Source organism: Cherax quadricarinatus, chromosome 83 (genome assembly GCF_038502225.1).
Source record: "Cherax quadricarinatus isolate ZL_2023a chromosome 83, ASM3850222v1, whole genome shotgun sequence".
Taxonomy (NCBI): domain Eukaryota; kingdom Metazoa; phylum Arthropoda; class Malacostraca; order Decapoda; family Parastacidae; genus Cherax; species Cherax quadricarinatus.
The window spans coordinates 9,780,712-9,793,310 of NC_091374.1; the positions used below are offsets into that span (position 1 = coordinate 9,780,712).

The following is a 12,599-nucleotide window of genomic DNA, read 5'->3' on the forward strand; positions in this document are numbered from 1 at the left end:
ACACACACACACACACACACACACACACACACACACACACACACACACACACACACACACACACACACACACACACACACACAGGCCTAGTGTCTAATCGACATGTGCCTAGGACAAAATGGTAACTAACAGACACACACACACTGGAATAGCCTAGAAAATGACGTAGTGGAGGCAGGAACCATACACAGTTTTAAGACGAGGTTTAATAAAGCTCATGGAGCGGGGAGAGAGAGGGCCCAGTAGCAACCGGTGAAGAGGCGGGGCCAGGAGCTAAGACTCGACCCCTGCAACCACAAATAGGTGAGTACAAATAGGTGAGTACACAGGCCTAGTGTCTAATTGACATGTGCCTAGGACAAAATGGTAACTAACACACACACACTTTTTTTTGTTTTGTAACCCAGACTAACCTAACTTAACACAACCCAACTTAAACTAACTTAGACCAAGGCTATAAATTGTAGGTTAGGTTAGACTGGGTTAGTTAGATTATGTTTGTTTAACAAAAGAGAGCCCTAATTCCACTGGCCCAAAACAAGGAAAAGAGTCCACTGTACAACCCACTTACTGGAGAATTTACGTAATACGAACCTAAGTATCTAGGTAGGTAAGATTTGTCAGGGAACAGGACAAGTGTTGCCTGACGCGGGTCTTAGTCATGTGATGACCCGCAGATGGAGCTTTTGGTCATCTGACGGAGGCCTTCCACTGGCTTACCGTCTGCCCCTTAAAAATTAAGGTTATAATTATAATCACCGTTCTGGTTTTAAAACTGCACTTAAACTGAATGTTAGCCGACACATTAACTACTGGAGAGGAAGTATTACGACGTTAATATTATGTAAGTAATAATCTGAAGAAAGTCTTCGCATAAATTAGGGTTACCACACAATATAGCGTATCAAATATCTTTTAAGAAAATGATTAACCGTAAATAAATCTAAATTTTAAAAACTAAAGAAATTCTCGATTTCTTGTAAGTTATGTGTTAAAAGAAAACGTAAATTTTACTTTTGATGGTGAACATTCTTAATCTTACTAATTATTTACGGTATTTTATATTTAGTATGTCAGTGCTGTATAGCCCTTGTGGCTTAGCGCTTCTTTTTGATTATAATAATAATAATAATAATTTAGTATGTCAAGGACCATAATGGAAATAAATCACATTGTCTGACTTTTTGGGGGTTATCTAGGTAATTTACACATGTTAAAGTACTTATGATAATTGTATTTAGTTGTGCCTGTACCTGGTAGATAAGGCTCTCGCCTCACACACTTGAGTGCCAGAGGTTCATTCTCTGGCCAGGTGGAAACTGAGTGTTTCCATACATCTGCTGTCCCTGTTTTCCTAGCAAGCAAGTAGGTACCTGGGCGTTAGTTGGCTGGTGTGGTTATTATCCTGGGGGACAAGATTTAAGGACCCCAATGAAAATAAGACAGACGTCGATGAGGCACTACTGTCGTGGGTTACCCTGGGTGACTAATCCACCGGGGCTAAAAATTCGAACAAAATTTTATCCTATTGGATTTATTAGTTAATTTAGGTATAGGTACACATAAGTACAATTATTATACAGGGTAATATTTAGTGAGCAGGGTAATATTTAGTGAAGGGATTCAGGGAAACCGGTTATTTTCATATAGTCGGACTTGAGTCCTGGAAATGGGAAGTACAATGCCTGCACTTTAAAGGAGGGGTTTGGGATATTGGCAGTTTGGAGGGATATGTTGTGTATCTTTATACGTATATGCTTCTAAACTGTTGTATTCTGAGCAACTCTGCAAAAACAGTGATAATGTGTGAGTGTGGTGAGTGTTGAATGATGATGAAAGTATTTTCTTTTTGGGGATTTTCCTTCTTTTTTGGGTCACCCTGCCTCGGTGGGAGACGGCCGACTTGTTGAAAAAAAATCTTTATTTACTACAAGTACTTGTGCATGGTATACAGGCCTAGCTGACATCAATGACATAGAAAGCCCTTTGTTATGCAGAGCATTTCGGGCGAATTAGGTCCTTGTCCCAGGATGCGATCCACACCAGGCGACTAACTCCTAGGTACCCATTTTACTGATGGGTGAACATAGACAACCGGTTTAAAGAAACACGACCAGTCTTTCTACCCTCGCTGGGAATCGAACGCAGACCCTTGCCGTGTGAAGCGACAGCTTTAGCTATGAGGCCATAGTGTCAATTACCTAGGATAGTCCCATAAAATCGAAGTAACTTATTTCCATTAGGGTCCTTGAGTTCCACTTGGGTCTTTGATTTCCACTGTATACAATACCGACAAGTACATGAATAAGACTTTAAGACAAACGTAAGTATGCCTATGGTGTCACAGGGACTAGTACCGAACTTGCACACGAAAATCACCCACTACGAAAGCAAAAGACTTGGCAGACGATGCACCATCCCCCCAATGAAAAGCAGGGGTGTCACTAGCACGTTAAGAGACCATACAATAAGTGTCAGGGGCCCGAGACTGTTCAACTGCCTCCCAGCACACATAAGGGGGATTACCAACAGACCCCTGGCAGTCTTCAAGCTGGCACTGGACAAGCACCTAAAGTCAGTTCCGGATCAGCCGGGCTGTGGCTCGTATGTTGGTTTGCGTGCAGCCAGCAGCAACAGCCTGGTTGATCAGGCTCTGATCCACCAGGAGGCCTGGTCACAGACCGGGCCGCGGGGGCGTTGACCCCCGGAACTCTCTCCAGGTAAACTCCAGGAGGCTCACTACCTGCTGGTCCATGCTAAACAGGTCACGCTGAAATTCAGCAGAATAATTCTTGGTACAAGAATTATATCTGACTGAGATAATACTAATATCTTTATTTCTACAAGTACATGTACAATATATACAGGCCTAGCTGACATCACGACATACTGCTATATAAAAAGTCCCTGGTTATGCAGAGCATTTTGGGCAAATTAAGTTAATTTTGTCCCCGGGATGTGACCCACACCAGTCAACTAACACCCATTATACCTGTTGTACTGATAGGTGAACAGAGACAGCAGGTGTCTTAAGGAAACAGTATATTTAGCTGCAATATGCCTTTATATCAGAGAGATCAACGCTATAGCACTGAACAACTTGTCAAGTGTGATAAAAAGGGTTTTGAAAACCGACAAATTGAAGAATGAGAAAGTTGTGCAGCATTTGGGAATCTGTTTTGATGAAACATTTCGTCAGCCAGTGGCTTTTTCAGTCCAATATAGAGAATAACAGAGGAAGATGGGGTAATCAGTCTCAACCTGGAGTTGATGTGTTCATTCCATCAAGACTGATGGACTGAACACATCGACTCCAGGCTGAAGGACTGATTACCACATACGCCTCCTCATCTTCGTCTGTTATTCTTTGTATTGAACTGAAGAAACCACCGGCTGGCGAAACGTTTCCTCAGTAAAGATTCCAAAATGTTGCGCAAGTGTTTCATTCTTCAACCTCTGTCAAGGCTAAAGGGCTCAATACATTAATCTCGTCGGCAACTATTTCCAGTATTTTGATCACCTTTGTATTCGGCGGGAGAAGTAATTAATTATGCAGGTACAGGTACACATAAGTACAATCATCATATATAGTGCAATTACCTAGGATAACCCAGAAAAGTTAGGCAGAGTGACTGTACAGATCCAGTTCCAAGGAACTGGGGATATCCTGCCTTGCCTTGGATCTAACCTGAGTGCTTCTCATTTCTTAGGTGCTGTGTGAACTCGTGGGTTGAGCATTTCCCCTCAAATATAATAATGTCTATGGAAGTTCATTTCGTATGACATACCACATAAAATATGAAGTGAGGAAACAACCACACATTAGAACATTGTATTCAAGAATGTCAAAATATTTTAGAAAATAAAAGGCATTAACAGCTGAGAATTATTATTATTATTATTATTATTATTATTATTATTATTATTATTATTATTATTATTATTATTATTATTATTATTATTATTATTATTATTAATGTAAAAATTTAAGTTTATTTAGGTACAAGTCCACATGAATATAATTATCATATATCGTAACATTACCTGGAGACCTGGGGTTTACCTGGAGAGAGTTCCGGGGGTCAACGCCCCCGCGGCCCGGTCTGTGACCAGGCCTCTTGGTGGATCAGGGCCTGATCAACCAGGCTGTTACTGCTGCTGCACGCAATCGAACGTACGAGTCACAGCCCGGCTGGTCAGGTACCGACTTTAGGTGCTTGTCCAGTGCCTGCTTGAAGACAGCCAGGGGTCTATTGGTTATCCCCCTTATGTATGCTGGGAGGCAGTTGAACAGTCTTGGGCCCCTGACACTTATTGTGTTGTTTCTTAACGTGCTAGTGACACCCCTGCTTTTCATTGGGGGGATGTTGCATCGCCTGCCGAGTTTTTGCTTTCGTTGCGAGTGATTTTCGTGTGCAAGTTCGGTACTAGTCCCGCTAGGATTTTCCAGGTGTATATAATCATGTATCTCTCCCGCCTGCGTTCCAGGGAGTACAGGTTCAGGAACTTCAAGCGCTCCCAGTAATTGAGGTGTTTTACCTCCGTTATGCGCGCCGTGAAGGTTCTCTGTACATTTTCTAGGTCAGCAATTTCACCTGCCTTGAAAGGTGCTGTTAGTGTGCAGCAATATTCCAGCCTAGATAGAACAAGCGACCTGAAGAGTGTCATCATGGGCTTGGCATCCCTAGTTTTGAAGGTTCTCATTATCCATCCTGTCATTTTTCTAGCAGATGCGATTGATACAATGTTATGGTCCTTGAAGGTGAGATCCTCCGACATGATCACTCCAAGGTCTCTGACGTTAGTTTTTCGCTCTATTGTGTGGCTGGAATTTGTTTTATACACTGATGAAGTTTTAATTTCCTCATGTTTACCATATCGGAGTAATTGAAATTTCTCATCGTTGAACTTCATATTGTTTTCTGCAGCCCACTGAAAGATTTGGTTGATGTCCGCCTGGAGCCTTGCAGTGTCTGCAATGGAAGACACTGTCATGCAGATTCGGGTGTCATCTGCAAAGGAAGACACGGTGCTGTGGCTGACATCCTTGTCTATGTCAGATATGAGGATGAGAAACAAGATGGGAGCGAGTACTGTGCCTTGAGGAGCAGAGCTTTTCACCGTAGACGCCTAAGACTTTACTCTGTTGACTAGTACTCTTTGTGTTCTGTTTGTGAGGAAATTATAGATCCATCTACCAATTTTTCCTGTTATTCCTGTTATTCCTTTTTGTGCGCTATTACGCCATGGTCACACTTGTCGAAGGCTTTTGCAAAGTCTGTATATATTACATCTGCATTCTTTTTGTCTTCTAGTGCATCTTGGACCTTGTTGTAGTGATCCAATAATTCAAATTCAAATTCAAATTCAAAGTTTATTCTCTATAAGGATTACAATGCTGAGTTTACAGAAATTTGGTTATTGTTTGGTTTACATGTAGTAAAATTGAGATTACAGAGTGTACCACTAGAACGCTTAGCATGGCTAGGCATTTCGGGCATACTTAGTTTTATTCTTAAATGTAAAATATTACAAATTATGAGGTAAGTTGGTATTATGGCTAAGTGACTAAATACTATTTTGTGAGTTTAGCAATGTGAGTGCTTTTGTTTTGGCACAGTATATAGTTTCAGTATTGGAGTATCACAGGATTCATTATTTTAAGACTGAGATTAATATTTCTGTTTATGGTCAAATGAGTGAGCGATGGTAAGTGTGAACCACCAGGTGGTATTCGTGAAGTTAGTTGACGGGGTGTATCAGGGAGATAAGATGTTTTCTAATGGTAGTTTTGAAGGTGATGAATGTGTCTGCAGTTCTAGAGTTCTCAGGTAGGGTATTCCAGATTTTAGGGCCTTTGACATACATTGAATTTTTGTAAAGGTTTAGTCGGACACGGGGAATGTCGTAGAGATGTTTGTTTCTGGTGTTATGCCTGTGGGTTCTGTCACAACTATCAAGAAAGCGTTTTAGGTCAAGGTTGATATTAGAGTTTAAGGCCCTGTAGATATAGATTGCACAGTAGTAAGTGTGGATGTACTGAACTGGGAGTAAGTTTAGATCTTTGAAGAGTGGGGGGGTGTGCTGCCAGGGATGGGATTTAGTGATTATTCTTACTGCAGCTTTTTGTTGGGTTATTATTGGCTTTAGGTATGTTGCTGCAGTTGATCCCCAAGCACAAATAGCATAGGTGAGGTATGGATAAATAAGTGAGTGGTATAGTGTGAGAAGGGCATTTTGCGGCACGTAGTATCGTATCTTGGAGAGGATCCCAACTGTTTTGGATACTTTTTTGGCTATATGCAGGAGCGACAGGAGCGACCTGTTCTAAACCCATTTTGCCCTGAGTTGTGTAATTGATGGACTTCTAGATGGGTGGCGATCTTGCTTCTTAGGACCCTTTCAAAGATTTTTATGATATGGGATGTTAGTGCTATCGGTCTGTAGTTCTTTGCTATTGCTTTACTGCTCCGTTTGTGGAGTGGGGCTATGTCTGTTGTTTTTAGTAACTGTGGGACAACCCCAGTGTGCAGATTACATAGGATAACCTATACAAGTAAAAGTTACTTATTTCCATTCTTCTTCTATAACCAGAGGTTTGGTAAGATTGAGGAGGAAGGACAGGTATGGATGGAATGTGGAAAATGGATGGGTGGGGGCTGAGAGAGGGGGTAATTGAGGTAAGAGGCCTAACTATGGGGTTTATTTCCATTGGGTTCCTTGAATTTCCATTAAGCGAGTTTATTAAGGTACAGGTACACATAAGTATAATTATCTTATATAGTGTAAATTACTTAGGAAGCCCCCCCAAAAGTCAGAGTGACTTATTTCCATTTTGATCCTTGAATTTTCACTGAGTTTATTTAGGTACAGGTACACATAATTACAATTATGATACATAATGTAAATTACCTAGGATAACCCAAAGAAGTCAGACAGAGTGACTTATTTCCACTGGGATCCTTGTATTTCCATTGGGATCCTTGTATTTCCATTGGGATCCTTGAATTTCTATTGAGATCCTTGTATTTCCATTGGGATCCTTGTATTTCCATTGGGGTCCTTGTATTTCCATTGGGATCCTTGTATTTCCATTGGGATCCATATATTTCCATTGGGGTTCTGACTCTGATTCTAACCAAGGATTGGTTAGTAGTGGAAAAATATATACATTTTCTGAAAGATGCTTGCACTCTGTTCTTAGTGACTAACAATCAAGTGAAATGAAAATAAAATGAGAAGGATATAGAGAAGAACCAAGTGTGGTGCGTCGGGTGGTGGTGGTGGTGGTGCTTGGTGGTGGTGCTGGCTCTTGCATCAGCCTCACACGTGGTACTACAGTATACCTCACCACACACTTCCCTCACCATGATGTCCAAGGCCAGGCTGCTGGCCACAAATCTGTGTGCCCTTAACGCCAGGAGGAATGTTACTCAGCTCCTGCAGAAGGTGAGTGCTAACTGGGGTTTTAAAATGATTTACAGGGAGATAAAGTTGAATATGTGGAGTAAGGGAGCAGACGACGCCATGACGCCGGTGCTGCACCATGATTATTTTCAATTCTTGATGCATGTCTTGTGGAAATCCTTAACTTTGATTAAATTGTCGGACTGTTTACATTAGAATTGTTCTAAGATAGTTAAATTTAAGAATGATAGTGATATGTTACGCTAAAATTTCAAGGAGTTTCTGGAATTTTCCCAAGTGTTTGTCTGCTGCCTGAGCTGCCTCAATCTCGTTCTTCCATTTTCAAATTTACAAATAATTTTGTTATACACTTAGTTAAATATGCGAATACTTTACTATAGATCCCTACTAGTTGTAGCTGTTTCAGTGGTGTCCTGGCCACTCGTATATAGTACCAGTGGAATTAAAATTACTTTATTGCGTTATAATAGAATAATCTGTATATAATGTCTGTTGCGTTATAAGGTAATCCTACATGTCTAATACTATTGTAAAACTCAAATATTGTTGTACGTACAAGTTTAAGGACGTTGGAGTACTGTTATAGGCTTACTGGTCCCATAAAGAACAATAATAATAACCCACACATAAGAAAATGAAACTTAATGGCTACGTTTTGGTCCCACTTTTGATAGTCACAAAAGCATGACTAAGTTTATTCTTGTGAGAGTTATTTGTGTATTACTGGCTCCATACTAGCCAGGTAGTACCATGATTCTGGTGAAGGGCTTTAGATAAGAATGGAGCTACTAACCCCTTCCTTGCTATATGACCCTCATAGGTTTAGCTCTTGTGAATTTAATAGTCTTGCTCGGTAGGCCCTGGTAGGTACCTTAGGAAATTTGTCCGAGATTTTACCCAGGTCATTATTTGGTTTCGGAAGTCTGTAGATAATGCCTAAAATTAGTTACGTAGATGTCTGTTTTATTGAAGGTTTACTGTATGTAAACCTGTATGTAAACTCACTTGTGCTTTATAGTAATCTGTTTACATTAATGTTTTATCACTGACTTCATCATTGCTTAATTAATCTTAAGTTAATTTTAAGCCAGCCCGTAATGCTATGCATAGTATAAGTGGCTTTGGCATACTGCTCTTATCTGTATTTTTTTGTACCTCTGTATGTGTGCACAAATTTATAATAAATAAATAAATAAATAAATAAAGGGTCTGGACCCTGAAAGGGTCCAGACCACCTATCTGAAACTTATCTGAGGGGGGTCCAAGAATTTTCAAAAAAAATTATTTTCTTATGAAATGTTAGAATCTTTTTCTGAAGGTAATGAAACAAAAAGTATGAAATTTGATGGAAAATTGATGAAATTATGCTATCACGAATTTTGCAGCATTAGCAATATTTATGCATCGGCGATTTTTCCGACTCATTTTAGGCCAATTACATTATTCCAGTCGACCAAATTCTTAGCTATTTCGCCAATATTACTTCTATTTTATTGCCTGAGCTCAAGAAATTTCCCACTCAACTGTTTCAACTACCCAATAAAGTGATTGGAAATTGGTAATTTGGCCAATTTCACAGTTCAAAATATTCCAATTTCAAAACTGGGTTCAAATTAAACAATGCAGGCATTCCTGGCACTAAAATAATGTTAACTCTGTTTATCAGTTATGTTTCCAGACTACAAATGAATTCCATTTTGATTTTTATTCACAATGAATTTTTATTCATGCCAAAAAATAAAAGATTTACTATTATGCAATATTGTAATAATTGTATAAATAATATCAGGCTATAAATTATTCCACACTGACAGGGTCAACAGGAAAGGTGGTGGAGTAGCGATGTATGTCAGAGACAATTTAAATTGTTGTGTTAGACAAGATATTAAATTAGAAGCGTCAGCCACTGAATCTGTTTGGTTACAGCTTCTCGAGGGCCGAGAAAAACTAATTTTGGGTGTGATTTACAGGGCCCCAAATCTTGATAGGGAGTGCAGTAAACTTCTATGGGACGAAATTCGTAAGGCATCTACATACGAAAATGTTGTGCTAATGGGAGATTTCAACTATAGACAGATTGACTGGAGCAATTTGACAGGAAATTTAGAGTCAGGTGACTTTCTTGATACGATCCAGGATTGTTTTTTAAAACAGTTTGTGACAGAGCCAACTAGGGGAAATAACCTCCTTGACTTGGTTCTTGCCAGTAGGGAAACACTAATTAATAATCTTGAGGTTAATGATGAGCTTGGGGAAAGTGATCACAAATCACTCAGTTTTAATATATCATGGAATTCCCCTAATAATGGCAATCAAGTCTCCGTCCCTGACTTTCGCTTGGCTGATTTCATAGGACTGAAAAATTACTTAGGTGGGCTGAACTGGAATGACCTGACTAAGGGTCAGGTAGGTGGTGATGGTTGCCGATATGATGCTTTCCAGGGCATAGTTCTAGCTGCTCAGTCAAATTATGTTCCAAATAGGGAAATCAGATCAAACAAAAATGATCCTAAATGGATGAACAATAGATTAAAATATCTGATTGGTCAAAAGAGAGGCATATATAGGCAAATCAAAAGAGGAGAGGGGCAATTGAGAAATCGATATATTCAGTTAAAGAGAGAAATAAAAAAGGGAATTAGAAAAGCAAAAAGAGATTATGAGGTTAAAGTTGCAAGAGAATCGAAGACTAACCCAAAAGGATTCTTTCAGGTATACAGAAGTAAGATCAGGGACAAGATAGGCCCACTCAAAAGTTCCTCGGGTCAGCTCACTGACAGTGATAAGGAAATGTGTAGAATTTTTAACACATACTTCCTCTCAGTTTTTACACAGGAGGATACCAGCGATATTCCAGTAATGATAAATTATGTAGAACAGGACGATAATAAACTGTGTACTATTAGGGTCACAAGTGACATGGTCCTTAGGCAAATAGATAAATTAAAACCTAACAAATCCCCAGGCCCTGATGAACTGTATGCAAGAGTTCTAAAGGAATGTAAAGAGGAGCTTAGCATACCTTTGGCTAATCTTTTCAACATATCACTACAAACTGGCATGGTGCCAGATAAGTGGAAAATGGCAAATGTGATACCTATTTTCAAAACAGGTGACAGGTCCTTAGCTTCGAACTATAGACCAATAAGCCTAACCTCCATAGTGGGAAAATTTATGGAATCAATAATTGCCGAGGCAGTTCGTAGCCACCTTGAAAAGCATAAATTAATCAACGAATCTCAGCATGGTTTTACAAAGGGGCGTTCCTGCCTTACGAATTTATTAACTTTTTTCACTAAGGTATTTGAGGAGGTAGATCATGGTAATGAATATGATATTGTGTATATGGACTTCAGTAAGGCTTTTGACAGGGTCCCACATCAGAGACTATTGAGGAAAATTAAAGCACATGGAATAGGAGGAGAAATTTTTTCCTGGATAGAGGCATGGTTGACAAATAGGCAGCAGAGAGTTTGCATAAATGGGGAGAAATCAGAGTGGGGAAGTGTCACGAGCGGTGTTCCACAGGGGTCAGTGTTGGGCCCCCTGCTGTTCACAATCTACATAAACGACATAGATGAGGGCATAAAGAGCGACATCGGCAAGTTTGCCGATGACACCAAAATAGGCCGTCGAATTCATTCTGACGAGGACATTCGAGCACTCCAGGAAGATTTGAATAGACTGATGCAGTGGTCGGAGAAGTGGCAGATGCAGTTTAATATAGACAAATGCAAAGTTCTAAATGTTGGACAGGACAATAACCATGCCACATATAAACTAAATAATGTAGATCTTAATATTACGGATTGCGAAAAAGATTTAGGAGTTCTGGTTAGCAGTAATCTGAAACCAAGACAACAGTGCATAAGTGTTCGCAATAAAGCTAATAGAATCCTTGGCTTCATATCAAGAAGCATAAATAATAGGAGTCCTCAGGTTGTTCTTCAACTCTATACATCCTTGGTTAGGCCTCATTTAGATTATGCTGCACAGTTTTGGTCACCTTATTACAGAATGGATATAAATTCTCTGGAAAATGTACAAAGGAGGATGACAAAGTTGATCCCATGTATCAGAAACCTTCCCTATGAGGATAGACTAAGGGCCCTGAATCTGCACTCTCTAGAAAGACGTAGAATTAGGGGGGATATGATTGAGGTGTATAAATGGAAGACAGGAATAAATAAAGGGGATGTAAATAGTGTGCTGAAAATATCTAGCCTAGACAGGACTCGCAGCAATGGTTTTAAGTTGGAAAAATTCAGATTCAGGAAGGATATAGGAAAGTACTGGTTTGGTAATAGAGTTGTGGATGAGTGGAACAAACTCCCAAGTACCGTTATAGAGGCCAGAACGTTGTGTAGCTTTAAAAATAGGTTGGATAAATACATGAGTGGATGTGGGTGGGTGTGAGTTAGACCTGATAGCTTGTGCTACCAGGTCGGTTGCCGTGTTCCTCCCTTAAGTCAATGTGACCTGACCTGACTAGGTTGGGTGCATTGGCTTAAGCCGGTAGGAGACTTGGACCTGCCTCGCATGGGCCAGTAGGCCTTCTGCAGTGTTCCTTCGTTCTTATGTTCTTATGAATTCGTGAACATATATTAAACCCATCAGCTGATGTGTATTGGACGTGTGACGTCGTTTGTTTACTCTTGAACATCAAAAATCAAACACTTCTGCTACTTTGAGCTCAGTTTCAAGTCTTTTTCAGTACTAAAACCAATCAAAATCATCTCTATTTCTGTAATATATCTTCCGTTATATCAAATGAGACAGACACTGCGAATACAACTGTGAAAAAACACTCGGGTTGCTGTTTTAATCCAAAAAGTCAGTTTTTTCCTCATTATGCAGTGTGTGCTGCAGGATTTTTTGTGGTGCATACTTACCACGTAGCTGTATTGTCTCGTATCTAGGCCCATATTTACCGCTCACAGCTTATGAGTGAGCTGAGCTTATGGCGTAGAACTGCAGCTTGGTCCCAGGCTTCTAAGCTGTAGAACTATGGGATGGACCCTCAAAAGGTTAAATATGGTCAGGATGCAGCTTTGAAATTTGTGTACTGAAGTAATTTTTTTTAGGTCTGCTGGTGTTGGTTGTCAAAATTCTTAGGACTGTGCTTCAGTTCTTTAAGTTCTAAATAAATTTTGTTTTTAAAAAAAAAGACC

General features: G+C 39.8%; 1 protein-coding gene across 1 annotated transcript in view; it reads left to right on the top strand.

Annotated features, from left to right (window-relative positions):
* Positions 1-7,307: 7,307 nt before the first annotated feature.
* The window catches only part of Hsc70-5 (Heat shock protein 70 cognate 5), a 47,031-nt gene continuing 41,739 nt past the window's right edge, over positions 7,308-12,599 (top strand). The window contains exon 1 of the mRNA XM_053796112.2: positions 7,308-7,449. Coding sequence (XP_053652087.1) covers positions 7,369-7,449 — 81 coding nt within the window. The 5' untranslated portion in view covers positions 7,308-7,368. The remainder of the gene's footprint in view (positions 7,450-12,599) is intronic.